Source organism: Dermacentor variabilis, chromosome 10 (assembly GCF_050947875.1).
Source record: "Dermacentor variabilis isolate Ectoservices chromosome 10, ASM5094787v1, whole genome shotgun sequence".
Classification (NCBI taxonomy): Eukaryota; Metazoa; Arthropoda; class Arachnida; order Ixodida; family Ixodidae; genus Dermacentor; species Dermacentor variabilis.
In genome coordinates this window covers 22,828,435-22,847,992 of record NC_134577.1, presented here as the reverse complement: position 1 = coordinate 22,847,992, position 19,558 = coordinate 22,828,435, and the positions used below count along the sequence as shown (strand labels likewise).

At 48.5% G+C, this 19,558-nt stretch overlaps 4 protein-coding genes across 6 annotated transcripts in view; 1 reads left to right on the top strand and 3 right to left on the bottom strand.

Moving 5' to 3' along the window:
- Positions 1-19,558, top strand: part of LOC142560123 (latrophilin Cirl-like) — an 848,550-nt gene that overhangs the window by 240,827 nt on the left and 588,165 nt on the right. The window lies entirely within an intron of this gene.
- On the bottom strand, positions 354-3,282 carry LOC142559453 (beta-galactosidase-1-like protein). Its single transcript, XM_075671043.1, has 2 exons — positions 1,732-3,282; positions 354-900 (listed from the first exon to the last, which is right to left on the bottom strand). Exons 1-2 carry the CDS (start codon positions 3,214-3,216, stop codon positions 451-453), a joined length of 1,935 nt encoding a protein of 644 aa, XP_075527158.1. The 5' UTR covers positions 3,217-3,282; the 3' UTR covers positions 354-450.
- LOC142560120 (beta-galactosidase-like) lies at positions 7,186-13,217 on the bottom strand. The gene is made up of 3 exons (XM_075671948.1): positions 11,703-13,217; positions 10,582-10,869; positions 7,186-8,961 (listed from the first exon to the last, which is right to left on the bottom strand). The coding sequence occupies exons 1-3, from the start codon at positions 13,176-13,178 to the stop codon at positions 8,659-8,661; spliced, it is 2,067 nt and encodes a 688-aa protein (XP_075528063.1). The 5' UTR covers positions 13,179-13,217; the 3' UTR covers positions 7,186-8,658.
- LOC142560121 (beta-galactosidase-like) lies at positions 13,666-18,362 on the bottom strand. The gene is made up of 3 exons (XM_075671950.1): positions 16,776-18,362; positions 15,981-16,265; positions 13,666-14,570 (listed from the first exon to the last, which is right to left on the bottom strand). Exons 1-3 carry the CDS (start codon positions 18,237-18,239, stop codon positions 14,403-14,405), a joined length of 1,917 nt encoding a protein of 638 aa, XP_075528065.1. The 5' UTR covers positions 18,240-18,362; the 3' UTR covers positions 13,666-14,402.

Here is a 19,558-nt window from a genome sequence, read left to right as displayed (position 1 = left end):
CCGTGTACCCTAAAGAGTCAGGTCACATTTGCCTCAGCGAAAAATAAGTGTTACGGGAACAACAGGAGCGTTCACCCGTCTTAACCGCGATGGCTACCTGGGACTGATTCCTTTTCCTAAGAGATAACTAGAATTGGACATGACAAGTTCACAGTAGGCTTGCAGACACACGCGCAAGCGTTCCTCATTCAGTCAGTAACATGACGTAATACCATTTCGTCAATCTAAAGAATCGCACAAGCGCTTCTCTGACTTTGTAAATCGCACAGGCATTAGGCCATGGTCTCAGAATCTTCTGGGATGTGGAGGCAGAATGAATGTCGGACGCATTTATTGTGCAAAATTGGGGCGTGCGTAACTTGACGCAGAGTTGGATGAGGAGCCTTGACAACACTGATTCAACGCGTTACTAGAAATGTCTGCCATAATCATTGCGTTTAAATTCAGTGTTTAAGGATGGGGGCGTCCCGTATCGGCGGTGAGGTAAGGTTTGTCGGCGAAGCTCACGCCACGTTCGCCTTTATTACCGCGAAGCCCTTCGAGCTCGAACAGGATGAGCTTGTTCTCTTCGGGATGAGGTCTCAGGAACACGCCCGGTACGTAAAGCCTGATCTGCGGTCCGGCCGCGGGCCAGTAACGACCCAGGTTGATGCCATTGATGAAGGCGATTCCTTTGCTGTAGTTTGAAGGGTCGAGAAACGTGTCCAGCGGTCTCTGTCCATCGCGCAGCTTGAACGAGCCGTGAAAGAAGCGAGGTGTCTTCTTGCCCTCGACGTTTCCTTCACCTCCCCTTTCCAACAAGTGCATCAACTCGCTAACGTCCCTGTTCCGCGTCACCGGCACGGCCTCGATGGCCCAGTCGGTCATGTTGGCACCTTTCACCGTCACATTCTGGAGACCCTGGGAGCAAAGAGGAACATAATGAAATGAATACAGCGCGTGTTCCGGCGAACATTCAAATGATCCTCGAAGGGAGTTCAGCAGAGGGAAAGAACTAAGTGTAGGCTTCTGGCGACTTGGTGTAAACTGATTTCGTGATACAATGTGGAACAGCACGTGGACAAGTACAGCTGGACGATAAAGTTTTACCACTACGCTTATCCACGCTTGTCTTCCTCCACACTTTCTCGTGGAGAGGTAGAAATACTATTGCGAAGGGGACACATTATTCTCGCCACAAGACATTGCGCGATGTGTACTACATAGCAAATAAATTACTAACGTGCGCCTGATGGACCTCTTAAGTGCTTTGGGGAGCATGCTGTCTATCTGAATAAAATCGTTGGTCAGTAGATGTCCGCTTAGGAGGAATGCTAGGATCGGCGAAACCTTTCTAAATCTTCTTACCCAAAATCGGCGCGATATAATTCGATGATCCGCAAACTTTGTTCTGCAATGCTTTGGGAAAGCTTTCTTGCAAATATTTGTGATGCCGAAACCCGAAGCAGAAATGTTACAGGCACTTATTTGCATAATTTATTATTCCTTGGAAAATTGAATGATATTTCTGTTTAGCCATGCGAAAGTAAGTAGCCAGCGCAGTTCAAGAATTCTGCTTTCCTTAGACGTGCGTCTTCATTTTATATCTAGTGATTGAGATAATTATTTCAGCCTTGCTCAGTCTTCAGCCGTGCTCATCCAGGGGGTGATGTGTGACTTGCCTTTACTGCTGGGGATGCGGATTTTCTATATTTCAACGCTGCCTTTCTTTTCGGCTATAAATACGCTTACCTTGGGGTCGCGATTCTTTTGCCCAAAGTCCTCACGGCCCATGTTTTCCACGAGGATCGAGATCTTTTCTCCCTTGTTGAGTCTCACGGTCGCGTTCATAATGATATCCAAGCGGCTGGTGTCGAAACAGCGCATCATGTGCCGTTCATCCCTGATGAAGAGCTGCGCCATGTCGCGCAGACCGTGCACTATTAGCAACTGCGGTTCGTTAAGGTCCTCGCGCACCTCCGTGCTGTACATAAGGAACCCGAAGTCCTGCCCCAGCTGCTCGAAAGTCACTGGAAACTTGGAATGGGTCCTCCTGAGCCAGCCCTTGTTTCGGAAGTGGTCCATGACTTCACTTAGAGTCATGCTTCGAGACATGGGCACGGCGTCGATGCTCAGTTTCGGCGATCCCTTGGGAACATCTCCTTGCTTGAGTGGTAAGTACTTGCCGATGGCGTCTCTCAGTGGATAGTAGTAAGCCTTCGGGTCCCCGTCTTCGCCGATGGGGGCGTCATAGTCGTAACTCGTCACTAGCGGGGAGTCTCCGCTGGTGGCCGCCTTAAAGCCGAAGCTCGTGCCTCCGTGGTACATGTAGAAGATGATGTTTGCTCCCTCGTCCATCATTTTCTTGAAGGTTTCAACGACTCCGGGCGGATACGCGGGATTGTCGTTCCAGCCCCAGAAGTTCATCCAGCCCGTGTAGTACTCAGCCAGAAGGAGGGGTCCTCCCGGTTTCACTTGGGCCTTGCGAATCGTGTTGAAGATTGACGTGTTGCACTTGGGATCGCAGTTTCCCGCCACGAGGATGTCGCGCACCTTGTCGCAGTTGAAGCGTCGTTCTATGGGGAAGTTGGTTCGAAACATAACCACGTCCTTTCCCAGCAGCTTCTCCTGCAGGGATACCATGAACTCCATGTACTTGGGGTCGCATCCGTTGTCCAGGTGACCGTACTCATTTTCCACTTGGAACATGATGATGGGGCCTCCGTTCTTGTAAAGGTGCGGAACGAGCATGGGAAGCAGCTTGTTGAACCATTTGGTGACTTCCTCCACGTATTCTTTTTCCATGGTGCGGTAGTGAATGTTCGGATGCTTGCGCAGGAGCCAGTAAGGGAAGCCGGCGTTTTCGACTTCGCCGCATATGAATGGACCGGGCCGTACAACGGCTAGAAGATCGGCCTTCTTGACGGCCTCGAGGAAAGCCACGACGTCGTAGTTGTCGAGGAAGTTGTACTGGTCCGGTTCCGGCTCGTGGCCGCTCCAGTCGATGTAGAAGTCAACGGCGTTGAGCCCGCCCATTCGTACCTTGTGCAAGCGGTCGTCCCAGTATGCCCTGGGTACGCGAAAGTAGTGCATTGACCCGCCGACTAAGCGGAAGGGCTGGCCATCTTTGACGAACGTGTGTTTGTCGTAGTCGATGTGAAACGACTGGCCGCTCAATGCCGGCCTGCTAAGGACTACAAGAATGGCAGTTTGTAGCCATACGTTCCTTCCTCCCATGCCGTTATGGTGAACGCGCAGCACAAGAGTCCATAGAAATCGGGTATAGTCCGGAGCAACGTTGTTTATTGCGCTCCTGCGCTTCCATAGCCATTCACAGGTATGCAAGCGACACCTGCCTCTCGGCATTGTGGTTCGGGGGAGCCGCTACATCGCCGTCAATGTGTTTCTCCGAAGCTTCATACCGTGAGTATATCGTGACAAACAATCAATTCAAGTGACAGACATATGGCAGGTCTCCTTCTATTTGTTCTGCACGAAATGTTTCATAACAATTCTTTAAGGCTAGAACTGCTTAATGATAGAATGGCCTAATTAAACGTAGCTCCTCTTGGCAGCAATTTCGTACTCAATACTTCTTTATCAACGCGAAATATGCCGCTTTATCGTGCCTATGGTACAATCAACGAAAGTGTTAGTTGTTGTCGCACGAACTTTTTTTTCCTGTTGGCAATCAGTGGCATGAAATTCCGGGCCAGCCGTCCTCTTGTGTTTTCTGAGCTATATAACACAGCTTAGCTCGCTCAGCAATTTACCATGCAATACGCATGAATGCGCATGAATACTTACTCCTGCAAATGCTTGGGTTAATACTGCGTGCGCCGCTTATTGATAAGAAAGTGTGAAAGTGTCTACAGTCACGCGTAACAGTAATTTGTATACGGGTATTCTTTTTACTGCATTCTTAGTCTAGCTTTACAAAATGGAATCGCACAGGGCTTGCCGCTTCGTCTCCACACATTTCGTTGCATCACTCGGATAAACGCTTTACGCCAGCGTGTTTCATCCTCACGTTATGAGCCCAAGAGCGCCTGGCATACGGTGCCGGTTTATTTTTCCAGTTGAACTTTTCCCTAAAAAACATTTTTGATTATTTTCGCACCCGCTTTCAGTTTAGTTTAAAGCGCCTCGAACCTGCGATTTCTGTCAACCAGGAACGAGCGCTCGTCTGAGATTGTTTGACTGCCTAAGCCGCAACAGTGCCACGGGTCTCTTCGCATGGCTTACCGATTCGAGTCATATGACTCTATGAATAATTACAGAAGCAAACAACAAAGATTGCTGTCGCGTCCAACGCTGCATACCGAACGAGCCGGCTTCCCAAGGAGCGGACGTAAACAATGCGGGCGATGTAAACAGTGCTCGCAGAACTGAATAACGACCGAGCCGGCGAGAGAGAGAGAGAGAGAGAGAAACAACTTTACTGGCCCATAATGAAATGTAGTGCGTTAAGCGTCTGATGGGGGGGCTCCCTCTTCCCGGGCTCCATATGCTTCCTGGGCCGCCTGGCCCCTGTGGATCAGTCGGAGCTGGTCTTGCAGGGCGGGGCTGGTAGTATGATCTCCGATCGCTCGTAAAGAGTGGGGATAGTAGGGGGATTAGTTATGTGTATAGGGGGGTGGTCTTTGGAAAAATTGCACTCTCCTATGACGTGTCGAAGGGTGCCAATAGTGCATTGCAGTAAGGACATTTGTTCTTGTATCTTTCTGACCTGGCGTCTGCGGGTGCCGACGACCGGGAACCAGAGTCGGCGGTTCAACTTGAGGAACATCGAGACCACTTGCCGCGCACCCTCCATGCGCGCGCCTTCGGCTTGATGGATGGATTCACAGAGGCAGAGCGTGCCTGGCCGTGGGATAGGCGTCCTCCATCCGGCGGGTCTGCGGGGCAAACTTCTGCGAAGGGGTTCATCAGCTCGAAGCGACGCTGTTTACATTAACGCGATGCCGAAGAAGTGCTTTTCCGGAAATGGGCCCTACGATGGTGTTCGACTGTCCATACCTAGAGGATACCGAGCGTGAATCCGAAGGCGACGCTATACGCCCACTTGTTGCGGGATTGAGTAACAACACCTGCATAGAAGTTGTTCACACGCTGACAATGTGTACCGGGGCGGACGAAGGCTGGAGCGATAGGTGACCTACGAGAAGCAATGATTGTTGTTTTGCTTGTGCCATGGGAAATCTTGCTGCCGAGCCTGAGACCAATGAACAACTCCTGGTAAAGACTGCGCCCATGCCGAGACCACTGAACGGCTGCTGGCAAAGGGAACTGTCAATTTCCGAACCAACGGGTAAGTTCTGGGAGAGGAGAACTGTCAGTGGATTGGACGTTACTGTGCATTGTAGTGCTAGATAATATTTAAATGGAGGATCGAACCTATGAGGAGAAACATGGGACAGAGAATAAGCATCTGACCAGTTTCGATGCTTGTCTGGAAAGGTATTCGCATTGAGCCGAGCTTAGCAGAAGAGCAGAAGCAGGGTTCGGAATATGAGTGTCGGAGCGTAAATTGGGAGTTACGTATGTACCACCTAATAACACTCCCATCAAGCTTCGCAAATAACCTCAAATTTTTCTCTTCGTTATAACCACACTAAGCACTGTATTGTGGCGTAGCGTTAAAGTGATGTAGTGCACAAACTTATCAATTGCATGGCAATAAAGTTGCGACATTTGTGGTGGATAAGAATGAAAATTCCATGAGATTACATGTTGCTTATAATGAAAGCAAACAACATTGCACGCATCTCTATTATTTGTAAAGCATTTAATTAAACGCTTCACTAAAGCTTCGTTTCATATCGATTTCAACAGGTGTGCTGAATCTGCATATTTTTTTTTATTTCATATTTCAATATTTAGGACAGTGCAATGCGACCTTGGATGAGCGGTCACCAGTTGGGAGCAGACGACGAGTAGCACTGTTCCTGGCTTGATCTGTCCTTGAGTACTCTACACGCTCAACCGTAGTCACGTAGTGAGAGATTGGATATTTTCTTATACTTCTTTTAATGCATGCGATATTATAAAACCACTTTGTGAACCAGTAGCATCAATATAAAACTGCGTTTTCCTGCGGGCTGTTCAGTGGCGCCGTAGAGTAACGGAGGAGCTCTCAAATTACTGCTGTAGAGCTCTGAATTGGAAGCAGAAAAAAAAAAAAAAGAATGAGAGAAATGGCTGTTTATTTACGTTTAGCGGGATGTTGCATAAGTAGACCCGGTTCATAGCTCACAACTGCTTAGCCCAGTAAAGCAATCGTTTGTCGTGCTTTCTGTTCGTGTCAGAGATCCCTCAATGCTTTAAATTTCAAATCGAAGCACAGCGATTCGGACTATACCCTGCTAGAACAATGTGCCAACCTGCGGAGCTTGTGGTCTGTAATTTAGCGACGCGTAGCATTCCTAGAAAGCTTGCGTCCGATTAAACCTAAATTACAATCACTGCATTCTACCAGTGCTAACATATGGGGCAGAAACTTGGAGGCTGACAAAAAAGCTCGAGGACAAGTTAACGACCGCGCAAAGCGCGATGGAATGAGATATTTTAGGCGTAACGGTAAGAGACAGGAAGAGAGTGGTGTGGATCAGAGAGCACTTGGGGATAGCCGATATCCTAGCTGGCATCAAGAGAACAAAATGAAGCTTGGCAGGTCATGTAATGCGCAGGGTAGATAAGCGGTCGACCATTAGAGTAGCAGAATGGGTGCCAGGGAAGGGAAGCGCAGTTGAGGGCGGTTGTAGGTGGGTTGATGAAAAATAGGTGAGTTGATGAAATTAGGAAATTTGGAGGCGCAAGTTGGAATCAGTGGGCGCAGGACGGGGATAATTGGAGATCGCAGGGAGAGGCCTTCGTCCTGGCAGTGGACATAAAAATAGGCTGATGATGATGATGACATCTAAAGTGGTAGGTTAAGCCGAGCTACACACGTTGCTGGAATGAATTCATTACTATTGGTATTTTTGACTACTCTTGCGAAGTTCGTGGTGGGATGGTTGTGGCGTGAGATGCTTTCAATCTGTAAGTCAACACTAATTGTAGAACAAGTTTTGAAATGTAAAGGGCTATTATTGCTGTTTTTTTAACTATACCCAATTTTTAAAAATTCCCTGTGGCTGATAGCATAATTCGAATTCTTACATACATACATACATACATACATACATACATACATACATACATACATACATACATACATCTTTATTCAGCAGCACACAGCATGTCACACATTGTCACACAACACACAACATGTCACATAACATGTCACACTATGACCCACCCACAAGTCGCTTGTAGGTGGGTCACAGCAGATATGAGGTGCTAGCTCACCGCTTACGAGACAGGAGTACAATACATATACCAACATCTTCAAGATGACAATATGCATAAATACTTTACTGCGTTAGTAACGAAAACATGATCTATTTAATTTTTCATTTGAATGCTGTCGCATTATTTCTTCGGGAAACTAATAAATATAAAAATAAATAAATAAGAAAGAACACAGTCTTTTCGTTGCTTACAGGACAAGAGTGAAAAATAATGTTTGCAATAATTTAGAAAGAACATAATACATAACAGATATTTTAACGAGAAAGCAACTATGCCTGATTTGTTGTATGTCTGCCTTTAGGGAATGTTGTAGAATTATTTCTTTGGAAAACTGTTTGCACTAAAGCGGGACAGAATATTCTCGATACTTTTTACCATGGTGCGTATATATGCGCGGTAAATTATAAAATTTTCTAAGTGGTTCACGTTTGCTCCATAGTGTTCTGTGGCGATTTGTCAGAGAATCGCTCAGGAGTATCACTTGTACAAACTATATTACTCATAGAGGCAGTCATTGCTTGCACAATAAAACGCAATGCACAATACATCAAAAATTTTGACAAAATTGCTCAATGTGATTTCTTAATGAATATTTTTGTGGTGTACATTGCAATTAACTAGTTGTAACCGCTGAGTTTGCAAGGCACATGAACTTGGAACGAAAAGGATGGCACCGGTTTCCAGATACGCGCCGCTAATCATGCGGTGAAAACGCACTGTGTTTCCGCTTGCATTCTTTCATAAAATGACATTTCGTGCGTTGAAGCTAGTGAGTAAATCGAACGCCATTTTATCTCGTCGCACACTTCTAGAGTGAATATCTGGAAACTCGTGCAATGCTGAGTATTCGTTACAATCTGATACGCCTTGAGAACACGCCGGCTACAATTCGTGAATTGCAATATGCGCTGCAAAGTATTGGTGAGACAACTAATTTGTGAATTTTTTTTGTTAATCAGCCAATTATGTGTTCCAATTTGTGAGGCAAGTAATGCCCGCCTCTTCAATTAGTCCAGTTCGATCAAGGCTAGAATTGTGCTCTCTGCCACAGGTGTTCTCTTTCTTTATTATTATTCTGCGTAGTCTAAAACAGAATGCTCGTTATATTAGAATTCGTGTCGGCAAGCGAATAGAGGTAATTCGCTACTTCATCTGTCTTGACCTATCTTGAGCGTAGCTAGAGATGGCGAGAGTTGTATACCGGAAGCTTGCACAATATATTACTGAACAAAATAGAGAGAGAGAGAGAGAGATGCAAAGGAGGCTCTTCTGCTTTACGTGCGTGCAGTCCCATCGCAACTCACGGTAGTTTATTTGCTGTCGACATTAGAGAGTAGTCATGCCTAAGAGTTCGCGCACCCGGCTTCGTAGCACTGGGCAACCGGCGATTAGAATCGCGACCACGTAGAAGACCTCCTCAGCCCTAGGAGTCTTCGAGTCGACGCCGGAGTTCGGCATGCCCGTTCCTTGCAGCACTTCAGCACGTTCAGGCACCGGACCGTCGATGTTTGGCTCGTCCACGAAGCGGACAGTCTTGGCACCCGCTGGTGGAGATTCTGTCTCGAAGAGCAAGATCGTGTTCTGCGACGGGAACGGCTGGAGCAGCACGCCGGGAACGTACAGGGTTACCTGCGAGGTTCGTAAGCAATAGTGCTGCACTGAAAGAACTTTAGGGCGACAGTCTACGCAGGATGTAAATGTAGAACCGTGTGGAGTTGCACATTTGCTGTAGCTTGGCGTGCACGAAAATTTCGCTGAGTGCGAAGTTTAGTCTCGTTACGCACGAACCGTTATCGCTTTAAAATGCATCAGTTGGAGTCCTTTCGTTTGCGTCCAGCTGTGCGTCACTCTTTTTCTCTCCAGTACCTTCCGGTACCACAGCATGCCCATAAGAACCATCGGCTTTAGAGTCAGCAGCGTGCGATATGTCTACCATTTTCGTAGCGCTTCTATGAATGAGAACAATTCTTTTTTTTTCTCCAGGAACTGTCTGGTCCCCACCAAGGTATCGCAACTGAGCATGCCTTTTGTCGCTAGTTCCAACAGGCCCTTGTATTCATAAGTGCCTTCACGGGTGGCCACATATCACCACCTCCAGAACTGTCTCCGACCAACCGAGCAGTTTATAACAGGCAGATGATTTTCGATTGTACAGATGTTTGAGGCATTAGACGTGACTCTCAAGGAACTCCTTGCTATGGGACGCGCCTTCGTATGCCAGTCATGGGCATACCTCGACACCGTAGATTAAATAAAAATTGTTCGAGCCTCAAAGTGGCCTACCTAATTTTTATATCGGTCTCTTTTAGGAATCAGTTTCGGTTTAGATTCCTGTGATGCATGTGTACCATGGCGTCATGATGCAAAAGGTGTTCACGTGTGAGCAGAAGGTTTCGACGTCATCTCGCTGCGACTGGCTCGGTTCGTCTGCTTTGCTGTCACTTCAGGCCGCGGAACGGGTGTGGGAGCATAGCAGACGACACAGCGAGCAGGAGCGAATGGCAAAACGTCACAACCTTCTGCTCACACCTGACCACCTTTTGAGTCATGACGTGATGACATCTGAAAACTGAAACCGAAACTGGTTCGTGGAAAAGCGATTGTATTAAGTTACCGCTATTACCGAAGTTACCGAAGTTATCGCTATTAAGTTATGTGACCAGCAGTTTATTTCTATGGTTTAGAAGTCGAGGAACTTCATTTAACTGGAAAACAAAATTTTGGGAGTTTCACGTCAGTACTCATTTAACCCGGTAATTTCCAAACCCAGTCCCACATCAAGGAAAACTAGAACATTTGTTCACCTTTGCTTCTGTCCACGGAGAACGTATGTGTGCAAAAAACATCGGCATGCTACTTGAGGCAAAATATACGCTTCCAGTAACAATTTAGTTAACAATTGGTTTGATCAACTATCCACAACTGAAAGCTCTCTCCAACGTGTCGAGAGAGAAGAGAAAAGAAACAGAGAAGCCAGGGGTGTTAACCAGAAAAGTGTCGCTTATGGGAGAGGGAGAGGTTACCACGGTAAGAGAAAGAAAGGAGATAACGAGAGAGACCAGCGTATTTGAAATGCTGCTATTGGCTACGCGTTAGGTTTTCCGTGCTTTAGTTAGAGTGTGAGTTATGGTTATTCGATGGTTCTGCTTCACATTCCCGGCATAACCACGCAGAACTAGAGTAGTAGGAGATCACGCTACTTAACACACCGCTGTGTAGTCGGCAGAGCAGCCCAGCACTTGTCCTCACCTGCGGCCCCACGCTGGGCCAGTATCGGCCCAGGTTGAAGCCGTTGACGAAGGCCACGCCCTTCCCCCAGCCAGTCGTGTCCAGAAAGGTGTCGGGAACTTTGTCGCCGAGGTGAGGCACAGCGAAGAAGCCGTAATAAGCGCCAGGGGCGGAACAGCGCGATTCATTGGTGACCGAGTGCAAGGCTTCGTTCAGGTCACTCATTGCGTCTGCGTTGCTCACCGGCACTGCTTCCATTGTCCAGCTAAGTAGAACGCGTTTGTCCAGTGTGACGTTCGAAAGAATTCCCTGGAACGAAAATGAGCCCACCTTGTACGTTACCAATTCGATGCTTAGTTGCTTGCGTCAACCATCTGTTTTAAACGACACTGAAAGGAAACAAGAAATCACGTCCCATTGAAAAATCGCGTTTTTTTGCTGCGTGAGCATTAGACTGTCAAATCGGAAAAAAGTGTACGTCAAATGTTCGCAGCCTACGCATAAAGGCTGAAATCAAGTAGTACTACCAACATGCACCGGTTTGATCAGCGTCATGCATTAAGACAAAGTCACTTTGCACAGCTGGGCTAGAAGATCTTTTTTTCTTTCCTTTCTTTTTTTTTTCTGATGCCTTGGTCTCTAGACTTTTGCTCCTGGCTACATCTGATAGCATTCGCTTCATGCGCTTTAGTGTTAACGTCATTGTGATGGTGCGTCAGATACAAACACCTTTCACTTATTTCTCATTTGCGTTCTATGCGCTATTGACAGGGCATTGAGTTCTGAACGACATTATGTGTACCAAATGATGCAAATTAGCTTGTTAAAATACTACGAGCAACCTTTATATTTCCCATTATTTATCAACGAGAAAAAAAAATATCCCGTATTTGATTCGGTGTCAAAAAGTATTTTTCTCGAATATTCGTATTCGATTTGATTCGATAATTTTACTATTCGAACACTCCCAACGTTTTGGTTTCTATTCTGCGCCGAGCACAAATCCTTAGGGGTAAGATTTGTGCGCCCTCATGTAACGTCCCGTCTGGGGGCCCTTGAGGTTCAAATAAATATAAAATAACTAAAAAAAATAAAGGTGTTTTGCTGCTCGTTACAAGCTTTCTAAGAATTCGGCTGCTTACCTTGGGATCGTGGTTTCCGACTCCAACGTTTATCCTGCCCGTGTTCTCCACGAGAATCGTGATGTTCTCGCCTTGCCTCACCAGCACTGGCGCGCTGTGCGCGGACGAACGACTGTCGATTACCGCTCGACTCTGCGCGGTCATCACGTAGCCCCTGTCCTTGATCCCGGTGGCCTGCAGAATAGCCGGGCTCTTGGGGCGAAAAGGCACGCTCGTCGTGTACAGCACGTAACCGTAGGCTGCGCCGAGGTCTTCGAACGTCTTCGGGTTCCGAGACGTCGCCGCCTCAACGAACCCGCGTTGACGAAAGAATTCCTGGATCTTGTGAAGCGAGGCGCAGTGCGGAACGTTCACGGAGCCGAGGTTAAGCTTGGGTGCCGGAACCGGAAGCGTGCCGTTGGGAACCGGCAAATAGCGTCCGACGACGTCTCTTACGTTGTAGTAGCTCTCCGTGGGATCGCCAGCCTCCGTCAGCGGTGCCCCGTAGTCGTAGCTCGTCGTCTGCGGGGTCGGACTGGCGCCGTTCGTGAAGCCGAAGTTCGTGCCGCCGTGGAACATGTAAAGATTCACCGACGCGTTGTGCAGCAGTATCTCCTCGAGCGTCTTTAGCATCGCGCGCTGGTCTACTTTCGCGTGCGGAAAGCCCCAGAGGTCGAGCCATCCGGGATAGTACTCGCTCACGACGAGCGGTCCGCGTCCCATCGCCCTTCTCACGATGGAAAACATTTCCGTGACGTTCGCGCTGGCGCCAAAGTCGGCGGTCGGTAGCGTTCCGGGCACCCGGTCGCACTCGTAGATGGCGTCGCCCGGCGTGTCCGTCCTGAACAGCACGACGTCTTGGCCGAGGTAGCGTCTGAAGAGGTTGACGAGTTGCCGCATGTAGTCCTTGTCACAGGCGACGTACTGCCCGTACTCGTTCTCGACTTGCAGGGCGATGATGGGACCGCCATTCTTGTACAGGTACGGCTCCACCGTTGGTAGCAGCACGTGGAACCACTTCTCAACGCGAGACGTGTAAGACGGGTCCGAACTCCTGTATGCCATTTCGGGGTTAAGCCTAAGCAGCCAGTACGGCAAGCCGCCGTTGTCTCTCTCGGCGCAAATGTAAGGGCCCGGCCTGAGTATTACGAGCAGCCCGACGTCGTTCGCGGTGTCCAGAAACGCCTTGAGATCGTAGTCGCCTCTGAAGTTGAAAGTCCCGGGTTCCGGTTCGTGGCCGCTCCATTCCACGTACGTCTGGAGAGCGTTGAGGCCGGCGAGTCTCATCTTTTCCATGCGGTCTCTCCAGTACTCCCTGGGGACGCGGAAGTAGTGCAGGGACCCGGAAACGTAGCGGAAGGGGTGGCCATCCTTCAGGAAGCGGTCGTTCGCGTAGTCGACTGTGAAAGTCCTCGTGGGCCCGGCGCCGTCGATCCTGAGGTTGAAGGCCGCCACGTAAAGCAGGACGAGGAATACGCGAGCCATGCCGCTGCACATTTGCGAGCCGTCTTGCCGACTTCGGAAAGACGACGCCGGCGTATCTCCTGCGTTATCGGCCTCGGCATGGCCGCGTTCCAGGATGTAGTGTTGAGAAACCGACGCTCTTAAAGAATAAACATATTTAGCTGCCACAGCGTAAGTTAGGCGGTGCCTGCCTTAAAAGTAACTGCTCAATTTTCCTTTTTTTTTTCTTTAGGCGTAAGAGGCTGTAGTTGCGATATGTGCTAGTATGTTTGCAGTAATGGGGACTCGAGGTCTACAATAAGGGGTGGAATAAAGATATCGCACGTGGTGTGTCGCATCGGGAATGCTGAAACGAAAAAATAAGTGAATCGGAGCTCAAAGTCACTACGGTTACCTCGCCTGTTCGCTAGTGCCCTATGACCAAGGCTAGTGCGTACACTCTTAAGCAAAAATACACGGAGCGCAGTCTGCACCCCCCCCCCCCCGAGTAAGAGAACTTAATTTATTCGTAACTGAGGCGCACAAAATGAAATTGACACGTGCGCAAGAAAGTAGGCAGTGCCATAAGTTTGGAGTGCAGTCCTCAAATACGAGTCACATTTGTAGGCGAGAATAAAATCAGCTCATTCGTTGAATCCCTGGTATGTATGTACTCTTGCTCAAGGGAGCACCTATGCGTTCTTTCTAAAAGCGCATTTGACACTTCTTAATTATAGAAACACGTGACAGTTAAGTTATTTCCTCAATATTCCCTTTATTAGAGAGAAATATGCGTCTTAAGATTACTCGAACTTCTAATTAGAGAAGTAATTATGAAAGATAGGACCTCATCGCTGCAGTACACGGCTAAATAGGATACTTTCTCTCTCTTTCTCTACACGTAGTCGCAGCTCATAGGCGCGCTTTGCGGTTTGTCGATGTCCAATTGATTCGACCCTTCGTTAGGTTATGCTTTGCCTTTATTGTTCATTTGCACTATTCTTGCATGCGTGCTATTTTGTCATACTTTCCTTACCGTCATCGACAGTGATAATCACTTGAAGTAGAAGACACTGCAAGTAGCATGGCACGCCTCTCAAGTTTCCGATTACAATCCGTCGCTGTCGCCTCTCTATCTGATACTCTTGCCGATGTAGCGAGACTGCGAGAAACACTCGACCGCTGTTTCCGCTAAAGCTTAGCAGCACTCTTACGCGAAGCGCTGGACGCGACGCACGTGGATCGACGCACGTGATCGCGAGCGACCCACGTGGATCGCTATCCCCCGAAGCGCACGGGGTCACCAGGAATAGGACCGTCAATGTCAGCCACATCCACGAAGCTAACGGTCCGGTTGCCTGGCGGCGTAAACTCAGTCTCGAAGAGCAGGATAGTGTTCTTGTGCGGGTACGGACGGAACAGCACGCCGGGAACGTACAGAGTCACCTGCGAGGATCGAAGAAATGTCCGAACTTACGTTATCAACGAAAAGACTACCAGTGTATGTTCGTGGTGAGGACATGAACTTCGGCGTGTTGGAACCTTGGACGTTCTTGTTTCAAAAGCCTTTAAGGAAGAATAAGGGAAGGGGACAGACAGAGAAAATAACAGGTGAAAGGCAAGTGGATTAACGATTTTAACTCTCCGTTAGGCTACTCGGCCTTTGGGGATGGGAAAAGGGTGGAAAATATTAAGGTGAAATGGGGAGATGAAGATAATTTGTGTGCACAAACATGAGCAAGGCAGCTGATAACTGCAGTTTTTAATTCAGTCCCCATGGCGATCTTTCTTAAGCACACCATTGCTTTTAGAACAACTAGGGCAGACGTCAGCTGTGACCGGGCTCCATGAATTATGTTCTCAGTAAAGGCACGTTCTGATTAAATTAAAAACGTTCTGTTAAAATTAGTAAAGTAGACACCTGGTGCGTGTATCCTCGGGTAGCACTTCATCAAGCAGAAAATCTTGCCTTCTGGGAGGGTGCAGAGGAACATTTCAGACCCTGATGGCGCCGCGGTATAGCTCAACAAAGATACCGGCGTAGCCATTCCTTTCCGTCTGTTACAGACCACTAAATTTGGCGGGTAAAGTGATAGCGTAAGTTACAATAACCTATAAATGTATAGGATTCACCAGCCGACACCAGTGTCGCTGCGAGGTTAAAATATTTCACAAATAATTTTACTGCTAAGTACAACAAGAATGCTATCTACGTGAGGCCGACGCATGGGGAACTTTTACCGTGAAGCTGTATACGGCTAGCCGATTCGTACGTCCGTCTGTCGCCTGTACGCTGAAAACTCCTCCCGCGCAGCCTCATGCGCATGGGCGAACAAAAAGAGAAAGAGACACGCACGATTTGTTGCCCCGGTAGTGACGTCGTTACTCTCCGTCGCAGCCGAGAGCGCGCGCAGTAGTTTCTCTCCGGCTCCAACATGGGTAGGCCACGCGTCATACGTACTTCTTAAGAGCAGGCAGCTTTCGATCAGCAACGCCGGGGGCAGAACCGGGAACGAGCTCGTCTACGACGTGCCGTTGCTGGCGACCGCAAGCAGCAACTGCGGATTCATCAGCCTACCAAGCGGCCGTTTATGAACCATCGGGATTAACCGAGTGCTCAACGCCGGGGCCGCGCGTTTCAGCTTTGCTGGTTAACCACCTGAACAGAGTGCTTGGGCGGTGACTTTTTTCTTATATCTGAACACACCGAGAACATGTGCCTATAGTAATATATAGTGGAAAAAAAATTATTTTTTTTTTCTTGGCTAACTCGGATGTTGAAAATGCACGGCCGGAAGCTAGTTTTCTGGGGTCATAAGCACACTGCTGCTACAGCGCAGATAAAAAGGCTCTTACCTGTGGGCCTATGCTTGGCCAGTACCTGCCCAGGTTGAAGCCGTTGACGTAGGCCGCGCCTTTGCCCCAGCCTGTGGGGTTCAGGTAGGTGTCCAACACCTTTTCACCCTTGGGCAGCACGAATGTGCCGAAGAAGGCAGAGGGCGGGGAGCACTGTCGACCCACGCTCGAGCTCTCGAGTGCATCAGTCAGATGCCTTATCACATAGGATGCGTCCAGCGGCAGTGGCTCCATAGTCCAGCCAGAAAGCAGGTGGTTTCCCAGCGTGACGTTTGAGATGATTCCCTGCCAATGGAACGCACGTTCGATATTTTCGTCATTTTCTGTAGCCTTTTACTTTCGTTTCGCTACGTTGAAGAGTGTTGTGTGAGGGTGTTAGATACAAGTGGGTTTCGTAGAAAAATGTCTTTCTGCTAGTTATGTCCAATCAGTTGTTACATGATTTCTGAACGTCACGCAGCCTGTAACAAAATAAGGTTGATAAAATCACCTTGAGTATGAATTTTCAAAGCACGCATTGTCTTCATAATACGTATGCATCGTCACGAAACAATAATACGTTTCTTGACAAGAAAAACTATCATAAAGCTAAAGAGGAAGTAAATTCCACGCTATCTACAACGATAGTGAAGCGAGTAACAATTAAGTAAATGCATCACTCATTAAGATATTTTCTAAGAAAACTAGTCGCCCTACGTAGAAGTCAAAGGTCGATAAAATCGATCCTAGGAAGATGTTACGCGACATAAAAGAAGACAACTTACGTCAATCCGGACACAAAATTTACTTCCTCACCTTGGTGTCGTGATTCAGAGGGCCGTAGTTGATCCTGCCTGTGTTTTCCACCAGAATCGTGATGTTCTCACCGGGTTGTACCACCACGGGCGCGCTGTACACGAAGTGGTCGCTGCTCAGGACCGCGCGCGTCTGTGCGGTGAACACGTAACCCCTGTTCTTGATACCCGGCACACTAAGAATGGCCGGGCTCGTATGCCTGAACGAAGACCTCACTGTGTAAACGACATACCCGTATGCTTGACGGAGCGCTTCGAACGACAATGGCCACTGGGACACTACGGGCTTGACGTACCCTTGTCTCTGAAGAAAACCCCGCATTTCGTCAAGCGACGTGCACGAGTTGAGACTGACGGCACCCAGCTGTAACTTGGGTGCCGGAGCTGGCAGTGCTCCCTTCGGAAGCGGTAGGTAGCGTCCCACAGTCTCTCTTATCTTGAAGTAGGTAGAAGTCGGATCGCCTGCTTCGGTCAAGGGTGCTCCGTAGTCGTAGCTCGTCGGCTGAGCCGGCGGATTCGCGCCGTTCGTGAAGCCGAAATTGGTTCCTCCGTGAAACATGTAAAAGTTCACCGACGCGTTGTATTGCAGGATGGTCTCCAACTTCCTGACTACGATACGTTGATCGACGTGGGCGTGACGTCGACCCCAGTTGTCCATCCAACCGGAGTAGTACTCGGCTACGACGAGTGGCCCGTGTCTCATCGCCCTCCTGACGAATCGAAACATTACGTCGACGTCCTTGTCCGAACCGAAGTCGGCCGCCACCAGCGGTCCCTGGACTTCGTCGCACCTGTATAGCGTGTCGTTCGGTTCGTCTGTCCTGAACAGGACGACGTCCCTGCCGAGGTAGTATTGGCTAAGCCAGACGAGGTGCCGCATGTAAAAGCCGTCGCAGCTAACGTAGTGGCCGTACTCGTTTTCCACTTGCACGGCGATGATAGGACCGCCGTTCCGGTAGAGGTACGGCTCCACCGAGGGGAGCAGCACGCCGAACCACTTCTCCACGCGTGAGAGATAAGTGATGTCTGACGACCTGTACCTCATGGCGGGATTCAACCTCAGCAGCCAATAGGGCAAGCCGCCGTTGTCTCTTTCTGCGCATATGTACGGTCCCGGTCTGAAGATCACCAGCAGCCCGACTTCCTTGGCGATGTCCAGGAACACCTGCAAGTCGTAGTCGCCTTTGAAGTTGAACTTCCCCGGTTCCACTTCGTGGCCGCTCCACTCCACGTACACGTCCAGGGCGTTTAAGCCGGCGAGCCGCATCTTCAACATGCGATCCCTCCAGTACGCCCTTGGGATGCGGAAATAGTGCAGGGAGCCGGAAATGAAGCGGAAAGGCTGGCCATCTTTAAGGAACTGGTTGTTCGCGTAGTCGACGGTGAAGGAGCGTCGGTGTGTCGTGCGATGCGAGGAGCCTAATAGTATTGTCACCGTGAAAGCGAGCGCAGTCAAATGAGCCATGTCTCCTGAATAAGCTCATTCGCGTTGCCTTCGTCTTGTTCAAACCTGGCAGCCTTCAATCGGAAGTTGATGTTCTCTCTTATTTTTGCCAGTCCCAATGCCGGTGATTGGGCATGTCGGCTTGGTTGTATAAACAACACGTGCGTTTTTTACGGGTAACCGTTTTCTGTTATTCGATATGTGGCAGAACGGAGGAAATGCTATACCGGATGCCTTGACAACACTGTTGGATGCGAATCTGAAACGCCCTTCATTATCATGAAGGGGGCAATAAGGAAAACAATAGCACATTAGGAAAGCCTCGATTGTTGTGAGCTGACTGGAATTTATCGGCCCGAAACCGAGAAACTGCGTCCGGGACCGTGGAATTGTGAACGGCCGCCGTGAAGAGAACGCTGATTGCGGAAACAGTGTTGCGTCACTCAACTTGTGGGAACGAGAATACAGGCTTTCTAGCATTTCGTCCTTCAGCCAGCTGCTTCTGTAGAATGTGTCATATTTCATTGCGACACGAAGAAATGCGAGAAGTACCCGCGAGGTAGGCTGAAAGATTCACCAGAAACGAAAAAAAAAATGTCAATGCAGTCGGTCTACGGTAGTCGGTGTAAATTGAGCGCCCGGAACAGTTTAATACAAGCACGCTCTGCGGGACTAATATATGATGTACTAGTTGTTTTTTTTTCTTTCTTTTTTTTTGTGTTCGTACTGCCAGCCTGTTCTACAGGCCCTAGGCAGGAGTGGGATATACACAAAGGGTTTAACAACCTAATAACATGTGAAATACAGCACATGTTTAGACAATGGCTTATACACACAGAAATAAGTTGCCCTTGACATGATATGATCTATATCACATAGTATATAGAATAGGGCAGAGATCGTGGGAAACGTTTCGGGTCATAGATTAACGAGAGCGTTCATAAAGGATGATAAGGTTGGGCTTTGAAGAACGTTTTCGGGCAGGGCGTTCCAGTCATGCATGGTTCGGGGGAACAACGACTGCTTAAATAAAGTTGTATGGTGCGAATACTCGTCTAACCTGAATGATAGTGATGAAGGCGTTGGGTGCCGGCTCCAAGGTCTAATATAAAATTTTTTTATCTAGTTTCACATGCTCCTGATGAATTAAATATAACAATTTGAGAGTCTCTCGATATCGCCTTACCTCTAGGGTTTCCAGGTTCAGGTTCACCTCCTGTAAAAGAGCGCTACCTAATGTATGACGGCGGTAGGGAATTAAAAATAAACCCAGCTGACTTATTTCCGCTGTATCATTTCAATAATTACGCTTGCTTGGGTGTCAGGGTCTCAGACAGGAG

Bases quoted from the DNA above. Each gene is read 5' to 3' on its own strand.
- LOC142559453 (XM_075671043.1), bottom strand. From the start codon at position 3,216: ATGGGAGGAAGGAACGTATGGCTACAAACTGCCATTCTTGTAGTCCTT. The intron at 901-1,731 runs GTAAGCGTATTT...CTTTGCTCCCAG, and splicing joins AAAAGAATCGCGACCCCAAG to GGTCTCCAGAATGTGACGGT.
- LOC142560120 (XM_075671948.1), bottom strand. From the start codon at position 13,178: ATGTGCAGCGGCATGGCTCGCGTATTCCTCGTCCTGCTTTACGTGGCG. The intron at 10,870-11,702 runs GTAAGCAGCCGA...TTTTCGTTCCAG, and splicing joins TCGGAAACCACGATCCCAAG to GGAATTCTTTCGAACGTCAC. The intron at 8,962-10,581 runs GTGAGGACAAGT...CGAACCTCGCAG, and splicing joins GGCCCAGCGTGGGGCCGCAG to GTAACCCTGTACGTTCCCGG.
- LOC142560121 (XM_075671950.1), bottom strand. From the start codon at position 18,239: ATGGCTCATTTGACTGCGCTCGCTTTCACGGTGACAATACTATTAGGC. The intron at 16,266-16,775 runs GTGAGGAAGTAA...TTCCATTGGCAG, and splicing joins CTCTGAATCACGACACCAAG to GGAATCATCTCAAACGTCAC. The intron at 14,571-15,980 runs GTAAGAGCCTTT...CGATCCTCGCAG, and splicing joins GGCCAAGCATAGGCCCACAG to GTGACTCTGTACGTTCCCGG.